This window comes from Argopecten irradians, chromosome 2 (assembly GCF_041381155.1).
Source record: "Argopecten irradians isolate NY chromosome 2, Ai_NY, whole genome shotgun sequence".
In the NCBI taxonomy this organism is placed as follows: Eukaryota; Metazoa; Mollusca; class Bivalvia; order Pectinida; family Pectinidae; genus Argopecten; species Argopecten irradians.
The window spans coordinates 66915141-66936951 of NC_091135.1; the positions used below are offsets into that span (position 1 = coordinate 66915141).

General features: G+C 38.7%; 1 protein-coding gene across 7 annotated transcripts; it reads left to right on the forward strand.

Moving 5' to 3' along the window:
- Window positions 1-1053: 1053 nt before the first annotated feature.
- Window positions 1054-19890, forward strand: LOC138316278 (ileal sodium/bile acid cotransporter-like). 7 transcript variants are annotated; one of them, XR_011207616.1, is made up of 4 exons: window positions 1054-1746; window positions 5968-6139; window positions 9160-17288; window positions 17463-19890. XR_011207616.1 is itself a non-coding variant. In XM_069257905.1 (3 exons), exons 1-3 carry the CDS (start codon window positions 1174-1176, stop codon window positions 9843-9845), a joined length of 1431 nt encoding a protein of 476 aa, XP_069114006.1. In that variant the 5' UTR covers window positions 1054-1173; the 3' UTR covers window positions 9846-19890. The 7 variants fall into 7 exon arrangements, 1 of the variants encoding a protein (XP_069114006.1); XR_011207618.1 differs by having other exon boundaries at window positions 9160-16766; window positions 16941-19890; XR_011207614.1 differs by having other exon boundaries at window positions 9160-15780; window positions 15897-19890.
- The last annotated feature ends 1921 nt before the right edge of the window (window positions 19891-21811 follow it).

A 21811-nucleotide genomic window follows, 5' to 3' on the forward strand; every position in this document is an offset into this window, starting at 1 on the left:
ATAGTCAACCAGCGAAGACTCATGGCCAGCTACAATTCATTCCACCCACCTCTCCCCCTTTTCTTTTATTGCTAAGGATATCGAGATATAACCTGTCAATATTGAATATTAATGACAATAAATTATCTAATATATTGGGATTTTATCGGGTTTTTTTATTTTGGAATAAAGTAAATACTTGAAGGGATTTACATTATACCTTTTAAGCGATGGAGATAAAACCTTAACTTACACGAAAAAAAAAATATAATTATTCCATTGTGCCTGGATACAAGTATGTTCATGCATGTATGTACCACAAAGTCGAATACATTTAGATTTTAAAATGATAACATCAAACGGTAAAGGTAGGAAATGGAGCTTTCTGTCTAATTCTCACTCTTTATCTAATTCCTTAATTTTTTCCCTTTCTCCCTCTTTTTTTCTTTCTTCCTTCTTTTCCTTCCTCCCCCTCTTTCTTTTTCCCTTCTTTTTCCTTTTTCTTTTTTCCTCTCTCCTATTTTAGGGGGGGCGTACGCCGGGTCCGCCCCCCCTTGAATCCGCGCCTGAATACATGTATTATTAGGAGGTCCCTTGGACTATTCAATCAGATTGATATCAGTGTATGTTCAATTTATATATGTGTAGCTGGTTTACAATCACTGCGAAACTTACTCCTGTATTTCTTTATATATTTTTATGCATTATACATATATTGTATACATTAGAATACTTTTGATATAGAAATATCCGAGAGAATCGTGTCCTCTTCTCTCTTTCTCTGATACCAGAGACTTGTACATGTTACTTTTTTGTATATATGCGTCGCTGCTAATATATGATAATTATGTTTTTTTGTTTTCTCTCTCTCCCTTTCCGTAATTTTGTCATACTATTTCATGTTATTACCATGTATATTATTATTAGCCTAATACAGTTTATGTATTCTTCATTTTGGAGGAAAATAAAGATAATAATAGTACTATAATGATCATGGGGTGTTTTCCATAATGATTCGTGAAGGGTGACTCCCGAGAGCTTCCGAAAGTCAATTTGCATGTCGTCCATGTTTTGTTTACATACAAGTTTTCACACTGCGTACACACGTGTGTAGCGGCGACCTTCACTGGGGAAATCCAGGTCACCACTCGGGCTGTGGCATCAAATGGCTAGCCAGCAGGCTTCGTGTATGTCATGATGAATCTCGTGATTTTACTCACAGGTTTTCTGCTGCAGTTTATCAATGGACAAAACTGGGAATTGGAGTTCGTGGAGCCCCATGGGGAAGGGAGGCTGTTATTGTCGGAAGGAGATGAACAAGTTATCACGTACAACTTCACTGTGTATACTTCTGAAAGTTCAACCATTTACACTACATCGACAGATACAGAAGTCGTGGACTTGATTGGGGAAATAAATCACAGCGTAACCGGAGGAGTGCCGGTCATTCCGAACGTTACGGCACGGGCTGTTTTTCTTGGTCGTGCTTCCCTTATTTTCCATGTAAACCGAAAACTGAATGGAACCGTCGCGACACAGTCTAAGGGAGACAACTCGTGGTACGAATTGCCAGTGGGTTTGGACGTGGTAGTGAAAAAACATGAAGGTGTACTTAATAGAGTTTTCCAAGTTTCCGTAATTTTACTGGTTTGTGTGGCCAATATCGCTATGGGATGTAGGACCGAGATTGAAGTAGTCAAATCAACGCTGAGGAGACCCATAGCCCCTCTGACAGGACTCGCATCTCAGTTCATCCTCATGCCTCTGGTAAAATCAATCAATATTATATTCGTAATATGATATTTTGAAAAGGCTTTGATTCCATTTACATAGTAATTACTATACAGATAAGAAGACGCCAGACTTTTATATATCAGATATCGGTGTATTCACGTAATTTCATTATTTTCATTTATAAGATTAAATAATTGTTGCCTTGGGAACGTTGAAGGGGTTATATTTACAGTATCAACTTTTAGCAGAACTTAACATTACATGACCATTATAAACAGCATCAGAAATAAAACTTGCTACAATAAGTCGGCAGTACGCATATTTATAGGTTAGTATATATCTAGCAATAATGATACCGAATTTTGCACAGGGACCTGGCACGACTTTTTTTAACTAACAGTATACATATATATATATTATAGTATCAAGGGTATGAACTCGGCGGTCGAGAAAAACGGACCTATTTTTTTAAAACCGTGATTATTTTAATAAATGGGTTCTATACAACATTGATGGATATCTTACCTTAAAGAGAAATAATTTATCTTTTCACTGAGTGCTTGATGAATAAAATTGGCCAAGTATTGACGAAGTTATGGCTTGATGAATCGGGAAATTTACGAAAAATATGCTAGGTAGACATTTCCTAGCTGCGATGACGTAGCTCTGAACGACGGACGGCAGATTTCTGACAGATGGTCGTCGTCAGAGCTACGATTCCGTCCCATTGCCCATAGTGTTGCAAAACATCCAGCGGTGAAAATGTTGCATTTCATGTGTGTCATGTAATTTTTAATTAAATTCAACAATATCAAACATTTTTAACATAAAATGATTATTTATTTACCCACCTCCATGTCTAAATTATGTTTTGAAGCACTTTTGAATGGCTCACATCTCCGACACGGCTCACTAAGCCGCCATGATGCTTCTCGTTAGAAAGTCTCGCGCTCCAAATATGGCACCTAGTACCATATATGGAATGACCTACAAATTTCACTGCGAAAGAAATAAATGTTACAAAGTTTTTAACATGAACTTTAAAAATTCTTTTTTGCTTAATTCTTAATAATACTTACATTTGTTCAGTTTCACCATATTTATTCTTAGTTTGTTGGCTTTTTAAAACTTTTAAACATATTTTACCTGTTGAGTGTTTCATTTCGTCACGGTTTCCGGTAAATCAAACATGGCGGCGTATTTGAACAGAATTATACATGTGTTGTGTTTGCCTTGGATTTTACCACTAATAGTTGATGAAAGATTATAATCGAAAGGTTTGTGAATTGAATATTGATCATAGTTGTCAGAACAATACAGTTACATAAGGATAATACCCGAAAAATATATTTTTATCAGTCTCAAAGTGCCCGATGTGGATCACATCGGGGCTTGCAACACTAGCGGCAACGGGGTGGAATTCATACCCTGCCGGGAACCGGAGTGGAGGCAGGGTATGATTATTCGTTCTAGACATTTCCCTGTCCGGTCGAAATGTCGTCTCGGCTCTAATGGGCACCTCAAAAACCAAGCCAAAATCACAAAAACTACTCTTGTGGTGGTAAACAGTATCCATAACTGATTTCATCCACAATCTCCTTTGGAGGTGTCATGACCCGTACTTTGTAGAAACTCCATTTAAACATCGTGTAGTTCACTTACTTTAACCGTCACCGCCATGTTCATTTGTTTTTCGGAACGCTTCTCGAGTTTACCGACAAGCACAACATAACATAATTTGCATAATGTAGTCACGATATTTAAAGTCGAGAAGCGTTCCGAGAGAAAAATGAACATGGCGGTGACTGTTAAAGTAAGTGAGCTACACGATGTTTAAATGGAGTTTCTACAAAGTACGGGTCATGATACCTCCAAAAGAGATTGTGGATGAACTCAGTTATGGATACTGTTTACCACAAGAAGAGTAGATTTTGTGATTTTGGCTTGGTTTTTGAGGTGCCCATTAGAGCCGAGACGACATTTCGACCGGACAGGGAAATGTCTACCTAGCATATTTTTCGTAAATTTCCCGATTCATCAAGCCGTAACTTCGTCAATACTGGGCCAGTTTTGTTCATCAAGCACTCAATGGAAAGATAAATTATTTCTCTTTAAGGTAAGATATCCATCAATGTTGTATAGAACCCATTTATTAAAATAATCACGGTTTTAAAAAAATAGGTCCGTTTTTCTCGACCGCCGAGTTCATACCCTTGATACTATAATATATATATATATATATATGTATACTATTGGTCAAAATTTTTTCGCGCCAGGTCCCTGTGGATTTTTTATCTAGACCCCTAAAACGCCAAAAACTGGTCTTGGGGCATTCTGGTGGGTCCATATTTATATAATCTGTAACTAATTGTCAGATCCATGTGAATGATGGCCCTTCGTGCATTTGTCACCATTTATTTGCAAGTTCAAAGATGATCAGTTTTATCATCTTCTACTGAAAAGTTTGTACGTTTGCCAAGTATCCCACGAAATCGGAGCCTTGTCTGTAAAGTCACTAAAGCGTGTAGTGGAACAGCTTTAAAGTGTCAAGTTTGTAACTGATTCATGTAAATTGAGTTTTAATTGAAAACCAACATTTAATTTAAATGTAGCTAGCACAGTGTGTCTAGCAGTTTCGGGTTTCGATTCGGTAAGGTAACTTTTGTCATTCCTCCGAATGAAATGAGAACCGGTTACACACGTGATATTGGACCGATCTTTCTCCGTGTGAAATAGATACAGGAATGACTTTTCACATTTTTATTTAACCTCGTCGATATACGAGTCCTCCAAGTACCATTAAGTTTGTAAGAGTCTCCCGCTGTCACAAGGAGACCAATGCTACACTTAAGAGCCTCTCTGCTGTCACAAGGAGACCAATGCTACACAATGTTGCACTAAACATAGATTCTACAAAACATATATAGAATCTACAAAATATTGAGGACCTTTGCCGCCCCCATTATGTTTCATCTTCCTACGCCACTGTATGGTCAGCAAAGTTTTTATAACTTAGAAAAATATGCCTAGCGAAATGGTCATAAATTGGTCAATATCAATAACTTGTTAAGGTGCAAATTGATACACGTAAACTGAGTATAAAATCAATTAGCATATCAAATTCAAATTTATATCTCTTGGCAACTACTACGAAATCAATAATACACATAACCTATGGGCACTATAGGTTAGATGTATATTGATGATATTATGGCATTTGTAGGTTCTGGTTGAATAGATTAATAGCTATCAGTGGTTTTTTAGCCCACCATCTGATGATGGTGGGCTATTCAAATCGCTTTTTGACCGTGGTCCGTCCTTCCTCCCGTCCGTTAACAATTCTTGTTATCGCTATTTCTCACAAAGTGCTGAAGGAATCTTTCTCTTTCATATGTTGGTTCCCTTTTGACCCTAGTTACGCATAAATGCATTTTAGGACCAATCGGTCGACAAGATGACCGCCAGGCAGCCATCTTGGATTTTGATAGTTAAAGTTTGTTATCGCTATTTCTCAAAAGTACTGAAGCGATCTGTCTCAGGCGAGCTGCCTGCACTAAATTTCACGAGGAGGTTTTCCTAGGACCTTACACTAGATTTTCATATTGGATTTTGGGACCGATCGGTCAACAAGATGGCCGAGAGGTGGCAATTTTAGGTTTTGATAATTGTTTGTTACTGCTATATACCTTAGAAAGTATTGAAAGGGTCTTTCCCAAATTTCACATGTAGTATGTAGTAAAAGTTTGAAAAGCAGAGAAAAGATCCATCTTTCCATTGTCAGACATAGATCATTCCTTGGTGGGCGCCAAGATCCCCCCGAGATATCTTGTTTTTATTATTGAAGTTTTCTGTCAATTAAAATGTAGTATAATTTCTACTTCATCTATCGACGAAATAGCGATACATTTACCTGGTACCTTACCTGCCTTCTTGCCATGGGCTATACTGTATAAATTCATATTATAGTTACATTCTAAACAGCGATTACCAGTCAAGATTATTGTCCTTAGGCCTTGCGTACGTAGATAAAAAAAGACAATTGAATAATCCGTGTGGAATTATTATTTATTACAAAACCTGATAATTCAACAGTACCCAAACGGCTCTACTGAATCTTAGCAAACCCGCGAAAAAAATGAAAGGGCAGAAAATCGATATTGTTATTGCAACTTGTTATCTTCTGTGAAAAAAATGATATTCTACTTTATTATTGCCGTATATAATCATGACCTTTGACCTTATTTTCTCCTCTAGATATCGTTCACAGTGGGATATCTCCTAAAGTTGTCCCCACCCATGGCATTCGGTCTGTTTGCCATGGGATGTTCCCCGGGGGGAGCGGCCAGTAATGTCTACACCTACTTCCTTGACGGGAATGTTTCCCTCAGTGTCACCATGACGTTTGTCAGCACTATCGCTTCTCTTGGTAAGTGGGGTTACACGGATCTGGGTGGGGAAGGGTCAAGGCTGGGTGTCATGGATGGGGTTGTCGCCGGGAGACTCGAGGGTGGAAGCGTGGTGAGAGAAGGGTGGGATTGGGTCAAGGTTTGAGATATATATACATACTTAGATAGAATATCCATCATTTAACTGTACATGAGGACTTTTATCTTATTCCAAATCTATGTGTGCATATTCATAGGTAAAACAGAACATCTATGTAATGCAAAAGGTATTACATCATTATTTGGGTATAAACATGGAACTAATATGGTTGGCATCAACACACATACCCAGTTGTTTTGTTACACGTTGTATTTAACACGCGTGAATTATGTGACGCACAGGGACACAAGGTTTGCTTGTCTGTGTAACAAAGCTCTGTTTGTCAGTAACAGTGATAGAGCCGTGAAACTGTGGGAACGCCAATCACTTCAACATAAATGTCTATATAATAGTCAAAATTAAAACAAATTTTGTTTTAAATGTCACCGATAGACTGCTATCCGCTGTAAATTTAACCGACTGGCCCAAATACGCGCTCGTTATGCATGCAAGTTGGAATTTGAAGATAATAAATGCATAGAAATTCTTTCACATGTTTCGGATGTTTGTTGGCATACAGCGCACGTTTTTAGGAAGGGCTTTTCATTTAGGGAATATTATGTATACATATCAAATGTTTCGGCGGACGGATGTTGTTAAGAAAAAGGTTGTCATCACATAGATATGTACATGTAGGTGGATATAGATGTAGCCTGTGAGCCCCGGGCGACTGTCATAATGACTTTAAGTGATGGACAGATTAATGCGTCACTTCTCACTTTTAGTGTTAGAGTTTCGGACGATTTTATCGTACCACTCGGCACCTCTCTGACATTATAGTGTGTAGTTTATTTCATTACTGACGCTTGTGTATCAACACCAATTAGCACCATATCGCTCAATATTTATCCTACAATGGTGTATATTGTGTAAAATCATAAATGTTCAGCAATTAACTTAATGATTGCCTTCAGTATGGTTAATACACGGACTAACCAAACTTCTGAATGCGGAACAAAGCTGTAAAATAATCACACTTTACAGGTTAATGTTTGTAATCCTTTACTTGAGTATATAAAAAATCCACATCAATACCTCAGGATCAGATGTCTTCATTGCAAGCGAGAAACGATGCTTGCAAATACCATTTTGCTGAGATGGACATATTATTGCAACGGGGTCAATTTGATAACAGAATAGGTTTGTATGTTTGTTTGTTTGATTAATGTCCTATTAACAGCCATGGTCATGTAGGACGGCCGGTGTGCGGTGTGTATGAAGTGCCTGTTTTGGGAGTACGATAATAATAAGGAATGACATTGCTGTCCTGCAATGTCTTTGCTATTGAAACTGAATAGGTCATTGGTAATTTCAAAAGCAAAGCTATTGCAGTACCACAATGGTACAGTCATTCCTTACGATCGTATTGTCTGTTGATCAAAATGCAACATTTTAATTATAAAAACAAGAGGCCCATTGCGCATGTATCGCTCACCTGTTTCAGGCTAAGAACACAATCTTCCAAATTGAATGCTTTAGATTTGAACTTAATATTTTTATTTATACATAAGGATTTTAAAGAGACAATTCAGTGAGGCTAATTCTGTTACATAACCAGGAAGCAAAATATGACATAAATGTGTTTTTCTACATTCCTTATGAAACATATAACAAGAAATATTGACCCACGACATTGTTAAGTATTTTGATTGATACCGTTGAAATTCCAAATAATTGATCAATACGATTAAGCAGGTACAACATGTACGCTGTACATGTACCTATACCCGGGCTAACGTCACGCACGTTAAACAATTGCAATACATAATCACTGAAGAGTTGATGGAATTATTTTTAGACAAGAACATGTATCTGATAAGGTAAACACAATACTGTAGGAGCAATTTGAGTAGTTCTAGACAAAACATTCTTAGGGCACAAGGCCAGGGTTCGGCATGCAAGACATCCGACCACTATGTGTAATGGCGGATAGCGAGCGAGTTTGAACATTTCACATACATTTAACTACAGCGGGTTTTCTGGCATATCACAGTATAACCAAATAATCTAATTCCTATAAGAACCGGTTTGTTTCCGAAATATCAACAAATTTTAATGTACTCTTAGACTGAATTGTCCCTTTAAAAAATTTGCTATATTTCCCCTATAGGACCCCGCCTCCCTGGCCACTGGGGGATGGTCCCACATCGTTTATACAAAATTGGGGGATGGTCCCACATCGTTTATACAAAATTGGTTCCCCTTCACCCAAGGAAGCTGCAGACTAAATCCCTTTATTCCTACAGCAGAAGAAGGATTTTAAAGAATTTTCTATGTTTTCCCGATTGGGCCCCGCCCCTCGGGCCCTTGGGGGACCAGACCCACCGTTTATACAAAATTGGTAGTCCTTCACCCTAGAAAGCTTCAGACCAGATTTGGTCAAAATCCATTCAGCCGTTTATGACAAGTAGGGATTTTTATGAAAAGTTGACAGACGACTGACGACGGACGCCGCGCCATAACATAAGCTCACTGGCGCTTCGGGCCAGGTGAGCTAAAATTTATGATGATCAAAGTATATACACAATGAATTCACATTACATAGAAATGTAGGTGACTTCTCTAGAGTCAACAGACGTCTTACATATCACGAAAGCACGCGTGGTCAATTGCACAGATCGGTGGAATGTTCACAAAGGATGATGTTACTCCTTTCCTTGTCTGTCACGATCACCGCAATCATGCTCTAGATAGACGGACACAAAACTAAGGTGTGTTGACAACGAATAGGTGTGTAGACATGTGTAAGGGTCAGGGAATCTTAGGCCAAATGTATTTCATAGAAAAAAACATTTGTCACGTAACCATCCCATATATATTACGAATATTGAATTTAGTTCGACAAGAAATCGTGATTTACACTTTTGTTGCGAAAATACGACGTATTTGTTTCTGTTTCAGCCCTCATTCCCATGTGGTTGTTTACACTAGGGATCCATGTCATCTACCGGACAGAAAACGTCACCATCCCTTTTCTAAATATTGTCACTTCTCTCGTCGGACTTATAATTCCGGTCGGTATCGGTATCGTCCTACAGAAGAAGCTGCCGAAAGTGGCCGAATGCCTGCTCAAACTACTGCGTGTGCTGGCTGTGGTTTTCTGTGTCCTAGTGTTTACCATAGGTATTTATGCTAACCTTTATATATTTAGGTTGATGACGCCTTTGAATCTATTGGCGGGTGCTCTGTTGCCATATATAGGTTTTCTGTTTGGTGCTGTCATGGCACTTTTAGCAAGACGCAACAAATCAGATATTTTGACCATTGCCATAGAAACAGGGATACAGAATTCTGGGGTGGCTATTGTACTGCTACAGTTGTCCCTCCCTCATCCTGACTCGGATATTGCTATAGTCTCACCAGTCAACTGCTCTCTCTTCACGCCCATTCCTATCATTATAGCAATAATCATCCATGTTGTGAGAAAGAAGTGCTTCAAGAAGGACCAGGACAAGGCCACGAAACAGGAAGTTGGGAATCGGAACGAGGACGGTGACCAAAACGTGCCTATAACGTATCACTACAAGGCTAGTGATGCTGAAGAGGAGGGAGAGGGTCACAATGGACACCATCTCCTACATAGGTGAACCATCCTATTGTCTAAAAATGGTATTTAACGTGTTGGAGCGTTCATCGGGGGCCTCCAAAATCAAGGTGCAAATTCATATTGACTGGAAGATCTGAAGGATGGCAGTGATTATTGTTACATGTACTTTCGTTTGGACTAACATCCAATTGATAATGATATTTTATGTGTTTGACAACATTGGTGGCAGTTGCCGCGCCATAACATAGTTCATATATATTTTCAATAATGATATCATCTGCCCCTTGTAACTCAGTTGAACTTAAACAAAGATCTGACTTGTATATTAAGAATTGTCAGGATGAATAACTTAACTTATGTAGATCGTAGAAATACTGATATTGATCCATTTACGGATTGATTAAGCTATTATACAACTTGGATTTGGGTCATATATAAGCATTTACGTCCTGTGTTCAATCGACCAAATTCTTGCTACACGAATTTAACGCGCTGATATGCTCCATTTACATTGAACTACAATTTATATCATATACCGTTCTATAATATAAACACCAGAATTGTCAAAAGATTGTTGTGAGAACGTCTATTTTGACGCCATAGACTGTTTATTTGTTTCGAAGACTAAATGAAGATTGTATTTCGGTGCAATTCATGTTCACTTGATATTATACTTACCAAAGTGATATTTGGATATTTTTTGAATGGAAGTGTTTAGTTCTATTCGATTCGTTCCATTTTATGATGCACATGTGTTATTTTCTCGTACCCAGAAGAGAAATCAGTTTAACAATTTTTTTCATTTTCCGGTGCTATGATTTGGCCCCCTTCTATTATTATTTTCTGTTAGACGGTCTGGCTTGGTTATTCTCTATGTGTACGTCTCGAACTCGTGCTATAGACATATAGGACTATTCACAGAATCACTAAAATCGTGGACTTAGGCCAACGTAATCCAAATGTGAAAGGCTAGATGTAGAACATCACTCACCCAAGGTGTCCAGTGGTGATCGATACAGTTACAATTGGGAGGTGTCTGAAGGTGGGTAACTAGTGACTCTTAACTGGGAGGTGTCTGAAGGTGGGTAACTAGTGACTCTGAACTGGGAGGTGTCTGAAGATGGGTTACTATTGACTCTGAACTGGGAGGTGTCTGAAGGGGGGAGTAGCTAGTGACTCTTAACTGGGAGGTGTCTGAAGGGGGGAGTAACTAGTGACTCTTAACCTGGAGGTGTCTGAAGGTGGGTTACTAGTGACTCTTAACTGGGAGGTGTCTGAAGGGAACCGATAACTAGTGACTCTTAACTGGGAGGTGTCTGAAGGTGGGTTACTAGTGACTCTTAACTGGGAGGTGTCTGAAGGTGAGTTGCTAGTGACTCTTAACTGGGACGTGTCTGAAGATGGGTTACTATTGACTCTGAACTGGGATGTGTCTGAAGGTGGGTAAATAGTGACTCTTAACTGGGAGGTGTCTGAAGATGGGCTAATATTGACTCTTAACTGGGAGGTTCTGAGGGAGGGGGTTATTACTAACTCTTAACTGGGAGGTGTCTGAAGGTGGGTAACTAGTGACTCATAACTGGGAGGTGTCTGAGGGAGGGGGTATCTAGTGACTCTTAACTGGGAGGTGTCTGAAGATGAGTTACTATTGACTCTGAACTGGGATGTGTCTGAGGGAGGAGAGTAGCTAGTGACTCTTAACTGGAAGGTGTCTGAAGGTGGGTTACTAGTGACTCTTAACTGGAAGGTGTCTGAAGGGGGGGGCATAATTAGTAACTCTTAACTGGGATGTGTCTGAAGGTGAGTAAATAGTGACTCTTAACTGGGAGGTGTCTGAAGGTGGGTAACTAGTGACTCTTAACTGGGAGGTGTCTGAGGGAGAGGGTAATTAGTAACTCTTAACTGGGAGGTGCCTGAAGATGGGTAACTAGTGACTCTGAACTGGGATGTGTCTGAGGGAGGGGGTATCTAGTGACTCTTAACTGGGAGGTGTCTGAAGATGGGTAACTAGTGACTCTGAACTGGGATGTGTCTGAGGGTGGGGGGGGGGGTTAGATAGTGACTCTTAACTGGGAGGTGTCTGAAGATGGATTACTATTAACTCTTAACTGGGATGTGTCTGAAAGGGGGGAGGGTAATAAGTGACTCTTAACTGGGAGGTGTCTGAAGATGGATTACTATTAACTCTTAACTGGGATGTGTCTGAAGGTGGGTTACTATTGACTCCGAACTGGGAGGTGTCTGAAGGTGGGTAAATAGTGACTCTTAACTGGGAGGTGTCTGAAGGTGGGTTACTATTGACTCTGAACTGGGAGGTGTCTGAAGGGGGGAGTAGCTAGTGACTCTTAACTGGGAGGTGTCTGAAGGGGGAGTAACTAGTGACTCTTAACCTGGAGGTGTCTGAAGGTGGGTTACTAGTGACTCTTAACTTGGAGGTGTCTGAAGGGAACCGATAACTAGTGACTCTTAACTGGGAGGTGTCTGAAGGTGGGTTACTAGTGACTCTTAACTGGGAGGTGTCTGAAGGTGAGTTGCTAGTGACTCTTAACTGGGACGTGTCTGAAGATGGGTTACTATTGACTCTGAACTGGGATGTGTCTGAAGGTGGGTAAATAGTGACTCTTAACTGGGAGGTGTCTGAAGATGGGCTAATATTGACTCTTAACTGGGAGGTGTCTGAGGGAGAGGGTTATTACTAACTCTTAACTGGGAGGTGTCTGAAGGTGGGTAACTAGTGACTCATAACTGGGAGGTGTCTGAGGGAGGGGGTATCTAGTGACTCTTAACTGGGAGGTGTCTGAAGGTGGGTTACTAGTGACTCTTAACTGGGAGGTGTCTGAAGGTGAGTTGCTAGTGACTCTTAACTGGGACGTGTCTGAAGATGGGTTACTATTGACTCTGAACTGGGATGTGTCTGAAGGTGGGTAAATAGTGACTCTTAACTGGGAGGTGTCTGAAGATGGGCTAATATTGACTCTTAACTGGGAGGTGTCTGAGGGAGGGGGTTATTACTAACTCTTAACTGGGAGGTGTCTGAAGGTGGGTAACTAGTGACTCTTAACCGGGAGGTGTCTGAGGGAGGGGGTAATTAGTAACTCTTAACTGGGAGGTGCCTGAAGATGGGTAACTAGTGACTCTGAACTGGGATGTGTCTGAGGGAGGGGGTATCTAGTGACTCTTAACTGGGAGGTGTCTGAAGATGGGTAACTAGTGACTCTGAACTGGGATGTGTCTGAGGGTGGGGGGGGGGGTTAGATAGCGACTCTTAACTGGGAGGTGTCTGAAGATGGATTACTATTAACTCTTAACTGGGATGTGTCTGAAAGGGGGGAGGGTAATAAGTGACTCTTAACTGGGAGGTGTCTGAAGGGGATAACTAGTGACTCCTAACTGGGAGGTGTCTGAAGGTGGGTTACTATTGACTCCGAACTGGGAGGTGTCTGAAGGTGGGTAAATAGTGACTCTTAACTGGGAGGTGTCTGAAGGTGGGTAAATAGTGACTCTTAACTGGGAGGTGTCTGAAGGTGGGTAACTAGTGACTCTTAACTGGGAGGTGTCTGAAGGTGAGTAAATAGTGACTCTTAACTGGGAGGTGTCTGAAGATGATGGGCTTATATTGACTCTTAACTGGGAGGTGTCTGAGGGAGGGGATTATTACTAACTCTTAACTGGGAGGTGCCTGAAGATGTGTAACTAGTGACTCTGAACTGGGATGTGTCTGAAGGTGGGTAACTAGTGACTCATAACTGGGAGGTGTCTGAAGGTGGGTTACTAGTGACTCATAACTGGGAGGTGTCTGAAGATGAGTTACTATTGACTCTGAACTGGGATGTGTCTGAGGGAGGAGGGTAGCTAGTGACTCTTAACTGGAAGGTGTCTGAAGGTGGGTTACTAGTGACTCTTAACTGGAAGGTGTCTGAAGATGGGCTAATATTGACTCTTAACTGGGAGGTGTCTGAAGATGGGTTACTATTGACTCTTAACTGGGAGGTTTCTGAAGGGGGGCATAATTAGTAACTCTTAACTGGGAGGTGTCTGAAGGTGAGTAAATAGTGACTCTTAACTGGGAGGTGTCTGAAGGTGGGTAACTAGTGACTCTTAACTGGGAGGTGTCTGAGGGAGGGGGTAATTAGTAACTCTTAAGTGGGAGGTGCCTGAAGATGGGTAACTAGTGACTCTGAACTGGGATGTGTCTGATGGAGGGGGTATCTAGTGACTCTTAACTGGGAGGTGTCTGAAGGTAGGTAACTAGTGACTCTTAACTGGGAGGTGTCTGAAGGTGGGTTACTAGTGACTCTTAACTGGGAGGTGTCTGAAGATGGGCTAATATTGACTCTTAACTGGGAGGTGTCTGAAGGGGATAACTAGTAACTCTTAACTGGGAGGTGTCTGAAGATGGGCTAATATTGACTCTTTACTGTGAGGTTTCTGAAGGGGATAACTAGTGACTCTTAACTGGGAGTTGTCTGAAGGTGGGTAACTAGTGACTCTGAACTGGGAGATGTCTGAAGGGGAATCCGATAACTAGTGACTCTTAACTGAGAGGTGTCTGAAGGATGTAACTAGTGACTTTTAAATGGGACGTCACGGCTCTTAGTTGATAAGTGATGCAAGCTTTACATGACAAAGAAGTCGACGTGATCGAATTCATGAAACATGAATTTTAATTTATAGTTGTAAAAGATTTAGGATAATATAAGTAACCCGAATCGTTTGGTATATGCTCTCTGATTACTGTAAACCACTTTATTCTTGCGTGTAAAATGAACATTAATTCACGTCTACATTATTTTTAACGTAATAGAGTAAAGTTCACTGACAATTCACTCACGTTTTATACTACTACACGTATTCACGAAAAGGTGAAAGCTCACTGACAATTCACTCACGTTTTATACTTTTCCACGTATTCACGAATAGGTGAAGACTCACTGACAATTCACTCACGTTTTATACTCATACACGTATTCACGAATAGGTGAAGGTTCACTGACAACTCACTCACGTTTTATACTTTTACACGTATTCACGAATAGATGAAGGTTCACTAACAATTCACTCACGTTTTATACTATTACACGTATTCACGAAGTGGTGAAGCCTCACTGACAATTCACTCACGTTTTATACTATTACACATATTCACGAATGGATGAAGGTTCACTGACAATTCACTCACGTTTTATACTATTACACATATTCACGAATAGATGAAGGTTCACTGACAATTCACTCACGTTTTATACTTTTACACGCATTCACGAATAGGTGAAGGTTCACTGACAACTCACTCACGTTTTATACTCATACACGTATTCACGAATAGGTGAAGGTTCACTGACAATTCAATCACGTTTTATACTATTACACATATTCACGAAAAGGTGAAGGCTCACTAACAATTCACTCGCGTTTTATACTCATACACGTATTCACGAAAAGGTGAAGGCTCACTAACAACTCACTTACAACTCACTTACGTTTTATGCTATTACACGTATTCACGAATAGGTTAAAGCTCACTGACAATTCACTCACGTTTTATACTATTACACGTATTCACGAAAAGGTGAAGGCTCACTGAGAATTCACTCACGTTTTATACTATTACACATATTCACGAATAGGTGAAGGTTCACTGACAATTCACTCACGTTTTATACTTTTACACGTATTTACGAATAGGTGAAGGTTCACTGACAACTCACTCACGTTTTATACTATTACACGTATTCACGAATAGATGAAGGTTCACTGACAATTCACTCACGTTTTATACTTTTACACGTATTTACGAATAGGTGAAGGTTCACTGACAACTCACTCACGTTTTATACTATTACACGTATTCACGAAAAGGTGAAGGCTCACAGACAATTCAATCACGTTTTATACTATTACACGAATTCATGAATAGGTGAAGGTTAATTGACAATTCACTAACGTTTTATACTATTACACGTATTCACGAATAGGTGAAAGCTCACTGACAATTCACTCGCGTTTTATACTTTTCCACGTATTCACGAATAGGTGAAGGTTCACTGACAACTCACTCACGTTTTATACTTTTACACGTATTCACGAATAGGTGAAGGTTCACTGACAATTCACTCACGTTTTATACTATTACACGTATTCACGAAGTGGTGAAGCCTCACTGACAATTCACTCACGTTTTATACTATTACACATATTCACGAATGGATGAAGGTTCACTGACAATTCACTCACGTTTTATACTATTACACATATTCACGAATAGATGAAGGTTCACTGACAATTCACTCACGTTTTATACTTTTACACGTATTCACGAATAGGTGAAGGTTCACTGACAACTCACTCACGTTTTATACTCATACAAGTATTCACGAATAGGTGAAGGTTCACTGACAATTCAATCACGTTTTATACTATTACACATATTCACGAAAAGGTGAAGGCTCACTGACAATTCACTCGCGTTTTATACTCATACACGTATTCACGAAAAGGTGAAGGCTCACTAACAACTCACTTACGTTTTATGCTATTACACGTATTCACGAATAGGTTAAAGCTCACTGACAATTCACTCACGTTTTATACTATTACACGTATTCACGAAAAGGTGAAGGCTCACTGAGAATTCACTCACGTTTTATACTATTACACATATTCACGAATAGGTGAAGGTTCACTGACAATTCACTCACGTTTTATACTTTTACACGTATTTACGAATAGGTGAAGGTTCACTGACAACTCACTCACGTTTTATACTATTACACGTATTCACGAATAGATGAAGGTTCACTGACAATTCACTCACGTTTTATACTATTACACGTATTCACGAAAAGGTGAAGGCTCACAGACAATTCAATCACGTTTTATACTATTACACGAATTCATGAATAGGTGAAGGTTCATTGACAATTCACTAACGTTTTATACTATTACACGTATTCACGAATAGGTGAAAGCTCACTGACAATTCACTCGCGTTTTATACTTTTCCACGTATTCACGAATAGGTGAAGGTTCACTGACAACTCACTCACGTTTTATACTTTTACACGTATTCACGAATAGGTGAAGGTTCACTGACAATTCACTCACGTTTTATACTGTTACACGTATTCACGAATAGGTGAAGGTTCACTGACAATTCACTCACGTTTTATGCTATTACACGTATTCACGAATAGGTGAAGGCTAACTAACAATTCACTCACGTTTTATACTTTTACACGTATTTACGAATAGGTGAAGGTTCACTGACAACTCACTCACGTTTTATACTATTACACGTATTCACGAATAGATGAAGGTTCACTGACAATTCACTCACGTTTTATACTATTACACGTATTCACGAAAAGGTGAAGGCTCACAGACAATTCAATCACGTTTTATACTATTACACGAATTCATGAATAGGTGAAGGTTCATTGACAATTCACTAACGTTTTATACTATTACACGTATTCACGAAAAGGTGAAGGCTCACAGACAATTCACTCACGTTTTATACTATTACACGTATTTACGAATAGGTTAAAGCTCACTGACAATTCACTCGCGTTTTATACTATTACACGTATTTACGAATAGGTTAAAGCTCACTGACAATTCACTCGCGTTTTATACTTTTCCACGTATTCACGAATAGGTGAAGGTTCACTGACAATTCATTCACGTTTTATGCTATTACACGTATTCACGAATAGGTGAAGGCTCACTAACAATTCACTCACGTTTTATGCTATTACACGTATTCACGAATAGGTGAAGGCTCACTAACAATTCACTCACGTTTTATACTATTACACGTATTTACGAATAGGTTAAAGCTCACTGACAATTCACTCGCGTTTTATACTTTTCCACGTATTCACGAATAGGTGAAGGTTCACTGACAATTCATTCACGTTTTATACTATTACACGTATTTACGAATAGGTTAAAGCTCACTGACAATTCACTCACGTTTTATACTTTTACACGTATTCACGAATAGGTGAAGGTTCACTGACAATTCATTCACGTTTTATACTATTACACGTATTCACGAATAGGTGAAAGTTCATTGACAATTCACTCATGTTTTATACTATTACACGTATTCAAGAAACATTTGAATTCTTGTTCCAGCTCGCCAAGATCAGCATAAGCAACAAAAGTTGTTAACAGTAATCCCAATTGAAATTATTTTATTTTATGAGTAACATGCTGAAGTATTCGCTCACGAGTTCACACGAATTTGAAGAAGCCCAAAAAGCAAAAGAAAACTTTGTTTTATTTTTTTGTGCAATGTTGATACTTGACGCGGGCTTCTGCACTGACACACGATTGTACGCGTTATCTGAATGTATAGACAATCATTTTAGAGAAAATGGATTGTTGAATTTTCATAATCCAGGGGACCAGAAGCAAGATTTTATCATAATTAATTTTCTATTTGTTATCCTACAGAAAGCAGATTGATTTGGATTAAATAGTACAGCCTTTATTAGCTGACATAATGACCAAAATGATATCACATTATATCAATATATTATACATTATAAAATTATCCTAAGTATTGTATATCTGTATTTACATGGCCTGTTTAAGTGGCAGCTTTTTATTTAATCTTTTCAGCTTTCAGTGTTTTAGTACGTTGATTTATTGTAATAATTCCCGATTCAATTATGAACGGAATATGAAGATTGACATTTTTAGGCTATTCAAATCGCCTTTCGTCCGTCCGTCCGTTAACAATTCTTGTTACCGCTATTTCTCAGAAAGTACTAAAGGGATCTTTTTCAAATTTCATATGTAGGTTCCCCTAGGGCCCTAGTTGTGCATATTGCATTTTGGGACCGATTAGTCAACAAGATGGCCGACCGGCGGCCATCTTGGATTTTGATAATTAAAATTTGTTACTGCTATTTCTCAGAAAGTATTGAAAAGATCTTTCTCAAATTTCACCTGTAGTTTCCCTTAGGGCCCTAGTTGTGCATATTGCATTTTGGGACCGATCGGTTAACAAGATGGCCGACTGGCAGCCATCTTGGATTTTGTTAGTTAACGATTGTCACCGCTATTTCTCAGAAAGTACTGAAGGGATCTTTCTCAAATTTCATAAGTAGGTTCCCCTACGACAATAGCTGTGCATATTGCATTTTGGGACCGATCGGTCAACAAGATAGCCAACTGGCCGACATCCTGAATTTTGATAGTTATGGCTATTTGTCAGAAATTACTGAAGGATATCTCTCATATTTCATCTGCAGGTTCCCCTTGGGATTTAGTTGTGCATAGTATCTTTAGCACTGATCGGTAAACAAGATGGCCAACCAGCTACCATATTGGATTTCACTGCTGTTTCTCAGAAAATAATGAAGTAATCTGTCTCAGACATAGATCATTCTTTGGTGGGCGCCAAGATCCCTCTGGGATCTCTTGTAATTAAAGGTATTTTACCTGGTATAATTAAGGTGTAGGATACTTAATTATCAAATAATTAATCAGCACTCCACTTGAGATTGTAGAGATATGCATAATCTGTGTTTATTTTCACGTACTCATTTAGCGATTTACCGATTTTCAATAGTTTCATGGCAAATTGTTCAAATTTCTTTCAGTAATGCAGTGTATACAATAAATTTCTTTATATGTTCATATAGAAAGCGTACTTTGCCAAAGCATGATAATGTATAATACAACAAGCTCAAAAGTTCAAAGAATATGACCGTATATCTACAGTATAATATTTAGATCAACTTATGTTTATGTTATTTCACTATTATAGTCCTAAGGTGATTTCACTGTTTGTCCTAAATGTTTGTATTGTCACTAAAGAAACAGCTGTAGGTTAAGCATGACAATCTACGAATACGATATGTCATTTCTCCACATCCTGTACCCGGTGGGCTATTTTCCGTTCTCCATAAGCCATGCTTTACCATCTCTACACTCGGTAGCGTACGTTCACTTTTTATAAGCATTGGGCGTATCCATGATCCGTGGGGTACCATCAGTATTACCACTCTATATAATGTCCATACTCTTTATTCCAGTGATCTATTGATACTCGTTACTGGATCAGCTTTTCTCCATATATCGGACGTGCACGACGTGTCACAAAGATTTTATATTATTTGTTAGGTTGATACAGATCTATATATTTCAGGAGTTATATTAATAAAACATGTATATACATGACACATATTTTGTATACAGAAGTGTTTACATGGTATTTTTGGTTCACAAAATAAAAAAAATATTCTTGCTTTAATCTATGTTGTTTATCAATTTTATTCATCTGGGAGGTGGGTTAAGAAAAGATTATTTGAACCTTTCTGAAAAATGATTACATTATATACTATATAAATGTTTCGTTTCCAAGTGCGTTTATGATTTGTGATTGGAGGGGGTGGACTTTATGAACTAAATCAAACGATGACAAATTACTTATAGAATAGAGGATACCAAAGTAAGAAGGATTGGGAATTGGATGACGATAGCTAAATATAACGTCCATTGTGAAATGGAACACGTGTTTGTACTGGGATATTAAGAAACGTCATGTCTTCATGTTTATATCAATTAATTGTTCGTTTGATTTCAAGTACAAGTAATGTTTTAAGAAAACAAACAGCCGTTATAACTTGTAATGAATTTTTGAACTTTACCAGATCACTGTATATTCTGTAGATACTGGTATCAAATACATGCGTTATTCAAGTAACAATTTTCAATTTCGCCGATTTACTATGCTATTTATATATTAAGATTTCGTTCATTAGAAACTCACTCCACAATAAATGTCCTCGAACCAGCTTATAACAATATCATCCCAGATGTTTTTATTGATGACGCGAAAACATCAAGGATTATATCAGAGAAGGAACACGTTTCGTTATCGATGTGACTGCGTCATTCGCCTGCTTGCTCCTGAAAGAGTTCGTCAGTGACGCCAAGGATGAACGGAATGAGAAATCCTCCCTCCGGTACCGAAGTGATCAGCTTTAGATCAACATATAATAAAGCAACAAACAAAGTAAGGCGTGATAACCAAGGCTACTTGTCACTCTCCATAACCTTTAAAATGACCTTTATTGAGGTTTTTTTCGCGAGAAGATAGAGATAGAAAACGAAAGTTGTAGAGACGAGATAGGTTTACATTGGCTTATTACATTTTCCGTTTCTTATCGTTTGTTCTGACTGCAATATGTGGTTAAGAGTTGTAAATAATGATGATAGGTGAAAATCGGTAATGATATAAGGTGTATATTTCATGATATACAACTGCTCAAGAGATTCATGGCATGGTTAAGGAAAATCGGGACGTGGATAATATTTACAACAGCATTAGTATAATTTTGGTCCAAGTAGACCAGTGAAACTGACGTTAGTTTTGCATTTTCTCGTTGTCTCCTCCTATATAAGATATTTTATACTTCAAACAGCAGTTGGTGTAAATAATACAAATTTTATTTTCATTAGACTGCACATTTCAATTCAATATGTATGTATGTATATGCACATTTGATTGCGGGATAATCATATCTCAGTAATAAAATTGTTTATTCATTTCTATGGCCAGTTGAGGCAACTTCGCTAGCCAAGGGTACAGTAGTCTACGATACTGAACCATTGGCAGATGTCACGTCAGAAGTAACATTCCCGCACAGCGCCACCTGCTGGATCACCGCAGTTGAGCACCTTCCATTTACGTAATGAACAACCAATGAAAAAGCTCCTATCATTGTTGTATGGATTGATAAATGACAACGCCCTTTGAAATGCACGTGGTGTTTGCGACAGATCTAAAATACCAAAGATAAACATGTTTGTTAGTCATTTGTTTGACAGTATTTGTGTTTCATTCTTCAATATCCAATTTTGTAAGGAGATCGCAGTTTTTCTTTGTATCATTTGTTTAAGTTTAAGAAACAGAGACCAAGCACGTATTTACCAATCTGTTTGAATAGCAATGTATCCATGAACTTCATTTAGCTGGTCTAAAACATT